We start from the raw sequence: 5,524 nt of genomic DNA, 5'->3' as shown, positions 1-5,524 counted from the left end.
AGAAATAGAAAAATTATCATTGCATAAAGTCAGAGACTTCGTACATCTAAGATATTGTTGGAACAAACAGTGGTGTGTATCTCGGCAGTTAGAAATTACAATCACCAGATTACGATGCAGAATTTTACATCTGAATTACTACCTACATAAAGCAGGACTAACAGCCTCTCCGTTGTGTCTTTTTTGCACGGAATCGCAATCAACAGATCATTTCTTTTTATCCTATCAACGTTATGCTTATCAAAGGAAAAGATACCTGGTCGAACCAATTGAGAAGCTAGGTTTAAAAATAAACGTGGAACTAATTTTTTCCTTTGAAGGGATTACTTTAGGTTATAGCCGCAGGGAAGTTTTCTCTGCTGTGTGCGAGTACATAAGGGCAACAAAGAGATTACCCTGTTAGCCTATTGTTATTATCTACGGCTACGAGACTACCTGAATGCCTGACTTAGCACACTTGATGATCCTGCCGCCCGGTTCTTGGCCGATCCCTCTTTGTGGGCGAATGCCAGCAAAGCTGAAGGTTCATCATCATCATCATCATCATCATCATCATCATTAGAACGATAATATTAATGGAGAGGTATCCTCCCCGCGGTTGGTTGGCGCCATTGTCGAAGGAATTATCATCATCATAATCAAGAAAACACAAAAGAAGAAACCCTTCGACGCCGTAGTGTTCATACGCGCAAGAACTGGAGTAAGTAATGGCCGAGCCCTGGGTTGGGCTGAATGAGGACGACTACCCGTGTCCTGTGCTCCCTCCGGCCAAGGCGGCGGGTTCAGTGCGTGACGCGTGCTTTGCCCAGGAGCTACAGGGACCTGAGAAGCGGAGGCTGGCCGAGGGCAAGTCTGCTGAGCAGCAGGACGCTGAGGAAGTGGTGGCCGGTCTGCACCACCAGTCCGTGGTCACAGGTTCGTTGTCCCTGTTCGTGGTTCTTCTGCCTCTGGTGCTTCCGCTGGTCGTCTATCAGTGCGTCTCCAATCCGATGCTTGAGGCCCGCCACGGTCGCCTCGTGCGGGGGATTTTAGACTTGGACGATGATACAACTCCTCCTGTTCGGGAACCTGCACACGAGGTACGTGAGCCTCCGTACGTGTTCAGGCACCACACTTTCGAATAACATTCACCCAGCCATAAATGGGAACGGCCATTGCGACATTGCAACATAAACGTCTTCGGACTGATAAGGGCTACAGCGCGAGCACGAAGGTGCTAGGAGAAACGTGAAAACGAAAGGCGAAGCAAGGAAAGCAAAGAGGACAACACGAGTGCTGTGGCCCTTATCACCATGGATTCTAACCAACTTGCCCAAATAGCCGTTCGTCTTCGTACTGTTTTGTACTTGTCATTTTAGTGAGACTGTCATTTAAAGAGCGCATCTTACAAATACCACCGGCCACACAGATCACTGCACTAAAACAATCAAGAAACCCGTGGCGGTAACAAAAAAAAATAAAGTTCCGATGAGCCCAACATTCTTCGGTATGGTGTGCTCAACAGCGTGCACTTGACGGCAGTGACGTTAGTAGTGGGAGGAGAAGCTCGTGGGGGTTCAGTGGCTAAGGTACTCGGCTGTTGATCCGTAGGTCGCGGGGTCGAATACCGGCTGCGGTGGGTGCATTTTCGATGGAGGGGAAAAAGACCTTATGCAAGATGTCTGAATAGGCAGTTTTGAATTTCATATATATGAATTATTAGTGTTTTCTGCTTAATAAGGAGGTCACGAAATAAAAAAAAAAGATACCACATGACGTGTTCTCGCACATATAATTGCGGCGTGATTAGGCAGTCACGAAATAAAAAAAAGGATACCACATGACGTGTTCTCGCACATATAAATGCGGCGTGATTGCAGTGTCATAGTGCCATGCTGCCTAACATACCGCAAGTAAAAAGCAATTGAATGGGTGTGCTCTCTCGACAAAACAGTGAAGATAGTGATATCTGGGTGATTAGTGATTACACATGCTTTGCTACCACCGACACAAACGATGACCGTTGCGTTTGCTTATCGCCTTCATGAACCCTCGAGAGGGAAGCATACCGTTCGTACACGATACATTAGGGAACACCGCAATCAGGGGGTGCACAAGCCGCCATGTCAAGTGCTTTTTCATTTTTGGCGGGCATCTGTAGTAAGATAAAAAGAACCAAGAATTAATACATGTACAACTTCTTGATTAGAATTTTGAGCTCAGCTGCATTTTTCGAAAGCTGGTTAATTAAACACACTAAATTAGGCAAGTAAGCTGGAAACAAAAAAAGGGTGGCATACTTGACACAATAGTTAGCAACATGCATTTGGTCATGTCGTCACAATATGTCGACGTATTAATAAGCTCTTGCTAGAGATAGCAGCGGCACCCGTATTGAGAGTATGAGAAGATAGGTAACGTAAAAGCAGCTGGCTTAAAAACTGTATGTTAATACAAAAAAACAGAAAGCAAGAAGTATTTAAAACATTAGAAAAGAAATAGGTGATGAAAATAGAAGAAAACAAACACGTCAAAAGCTTAGTACGGAAAGAGGCTTAGTTTCTAAACTCTCTGTTCAGAGGTAGGTCTTCTAACGCACTCGCATTGACCTGTATTTCAGGTAACGTGTATATTGCAGTTTGTCTCTGGGTTCAGCCGGAATGCTCCACATGTACAAGAAAAATTTGGGTCTACCTCTTTCCTGTAGAGGAAGCTGATGCGCTTTGTGCGTACGTTCGCACTTGACGCAGGGCCGCCATCTCCGGACTCTGGACGGCGACTTCGCAGAAGAGATCAGCTGGATGACGGACAACACGCCGGACTCGCCACCAACCTCGGCGAACACGATGGACACGTCACCGAAGCACAAGGCGATGAAAGAGTTAACCAAGGTCGTCTGGCCCTTAGACAGGAAGGGCGGGAACATTACCCTGGGGCCGTGGCCAATGGACGAGAACGAGGACTTGCCCATGAAGCGCAACCTGCCTTTCAAGAAGATGAAACGCGACGGTCGAAGCACGGTTGGCATTTATCTGGCACTTGAGACAGTCGGGCCCATCGTGATTAACGATGCGCCAGAACTTAGCGTGTTTACCAGAAAGAGAGAGCGCCATGACGACAAGACATCTTTTACCCGCATCCCTATTTTTCGGGCACCACACCATCAGTGAGCGTCTTTGCCGTTGTTTATCCACTACTTTTTTTCTGCCCGGCTCGCACATGAACGGGATGGAGACCTTCTGAGTCTTAGGTATGCATGCCTTAGTTTTGTGTGTAATCGGTTAAACTGAGTGTCATCATTTGCGAAGACGTTTGTTATTGTTAATATATCTGCTTTGTTTCCTGCACCACAAAAATCTTTCGTGGTTATTTAGCGGCCATAATCCGCTTTTTGGAGCAGTAAATTCACCGGTGCACCTCTGTGTGGTAACGGTTGCATTCCGGTGCGTCTATAGAAAATAGTATTGACGCCTACGTGACCCCCTAATCAGGTGCTCAAGCGTTCCTCCAATACTATATGTTTCATGCAGTAGGGAATTTGCAACGTTTATTCACGCCAGGTCGACGGGCCTTTTACAGTTGCAGTGTCTGCAGCACAAGGCAGCGATAATGATTTTGTCCTCATTCTATTCTTGCTTACCTTGCGTTGAATATTTGTACATCTCTTCTGTTAGCATCTGTGATGTGCTTAGCTGCTGAGAAACAAGTTTGTCGATGCCAGAGACCAGCAGGGTCACTAAAAACAATGTATGGTGAGCAAGTAGGTATCTTTAAGCGACGAAAAACGTATATTAAATTGTGTATGTAATCTATATATTCTAAGTCGGTACTAAACAAGTAAAATTCTTATTTTAGGTATCTTTTGTAAAAACTTCTCTACCAAATTTTATGTGCGTGCGGGAAGTACAAGTTTATCGACTCTTGCTACCCAAGTTTACCGCCTCCTTACGACGTGAACTCTTCAATGCAATATCGTCACCGAATCCTATTGGTTAGTGAGTCCACAAACACGTGTCCTTAATTGTTCGCAAACTATGGTCCGGAAAACATCCCGTAAACATTGCGGAGATCTTGTCTGCCTGACTCTTTATCCTTATTTTTTGAAATTTTGCCATTTTTCAATGAATGGCTATGGTCGCTGTGAAGTTGCTGTATATTTCTTCCAGAATTTCTACATAAGTTCGTCGACTGCTCCACCGCGACGGCCATTGACTATAGCATTGTGGCACGTAGCTCTAGCATGGCAACGACATAGAGGCAACCTAGGAACAACCCTAATCAGATAGCTAAGTCCTAGAAAACCCCTTAAGGCAGTTAGATTAGTTGTGGAAATCACCAAATCACCAATTTTCACTGTTTCATGGCTTGCGCGCCTCTGTTCATAATGCAAGCTTTTGCCAATGTTTACACTGTTAGTTTGTTCATCCGCAAGATCTTTCACATTATTATGACTTCAGTCATGAAGCTCCACCCTGCATTAGTGAACATCAGGACACCACAAGGAATGAGTTCAGTGCAGTCGTTCCTGCATCACAAGTTGCTCTACGCTAACCACAGCACTGTACGCTGTTCATCGAATACCAGTACAGGCTCATTACGGAAATGCTACATTGCTATGAAGCATAGCCGCCTTCAACTGTATGTATTGCAGGATAAATAAGACCGGGGAATGAAGAAAAGTTTTGTTTTTTTCTTAGAAAAGCGGCTGTGTATACGGATCTCGGTAATTTATGTTATGATTAGCGAATGGCACCACGCCCAGTGTGTGACCAACCTAACAAATACATTCAAGGAAATAGATGACTACAACCACATATGTAAAAACAAAGGTAGAAAGTTAAATACAGGAATCCCCCTTAGTGGGTAAGTGCAAGAAGAGAGGAACAAGCAAATAAGCAAGCAGGATATTTGCTAACAATGCTCTCTTATGAAAGCCTAGAAATATATTGTTATGCTTATGGTCGATGCCCGTTTATTCTTCCACTACACAGAACACACGAAGGCACTGTTATGAAACTTTCTTGGTACGTTTGCACTTTTCTTTCCTGCGTAAAAGAGCCCCCTTCGAAGCATGTGCAGAATGTGTCCTTCTGGCAGCTGTAGCTGACATTCTTGCTATTGTTCCCCGTTCTTATTTGTTGTTGACGAAGCTACAGCACAATGTGTGATCCTCAGGCAAGGAATGTCATATATAATAGTTTATGTAACAACATTGGTCCAGGCTTTTTATGTGACCATCTTGGGGGAAGTTATTGCGAAGCAAATTTTTATGGCATTGTCAAGTACGCGCAAGATGAAGTACTACATGTAATAAAACAGCTATGTCTTCCTTGATAATAAGTAAATATATTTTAATTTAAATATATGAACCTATGACATGCGTTGGTCGTTAGATAAGTTGGGTTAGGTGTAAAGGGAAAGGGTGAGAATAAACCAGAGCGCATCCCCACCCAACCATAGGCGAGATCTTGCTAAGAACGCATAACTCCCGTCACTATGCGTGAGTCATTTTAGCATTTCCCCTTGATCCCAAATACGTATGCAG

General features: G+C 44.4%; 1 protein-coding gene across 1 annotated transcript; it reads left to right on the top strand.

Moving 5' to 3' along the window:
* The first annotated feature begins 662 nt into the window (after window positions 1-662).
* Window positions 663-3,433, top strand: LOC142769283 (uncharacterized). Its single transcript, XM_075872397.1, has 2 exons — window positions 663-1,079; window positions 2,730-3,433. The coding sequence occupies exons 1-2, from the start codon at window positions 708-710 to the stop codon at window positions 3,147-3,149; spliced, it is 792 nt and encodes a 263-aa protein (XP_075728512.1). The 5' UTR covers window positions 663-707; the 3' UTR covers window positions 3,150-3,433.
* The last annotated feature ends 2,091 nt before the right edge of the window (window positions 3,434-5,524 follow it).

This window comes from Rhipicephalus microplus, chromosome 1, assembly GCF_043290135.1.
Source record: "Rhipicephalus microplus isolate Deutch F79 chromosome 1, USDA_Rmic, whole genome shotgun sequence".
NCBI classification, from domain to species: Eukaryota; Metazoa; Arthropoda; class Arachnida; order Ixodida; family Ixodidae; genus Rhipicephalus; species Rhipicephalus microplus.
This window is presented reverse-complemented; position numbering and strand designations above follow the sequence as displayed.

Coding starts and splice junctions, on each gene's coding strand:
- LOC142769283 (XM_075872397.1), top strand. CDS start 708: ATGGCCGAGCCCTGGGTTGGGCTGAATGAGGACGACTACCCGTGTCCT. Junction 1,080..2,729: donor TTCGGGAACCTGCACACGAG/GTACGTGAGCCT, acceptor CACTTGACGCAG/GGCCGCCATCTCCGGACTCT.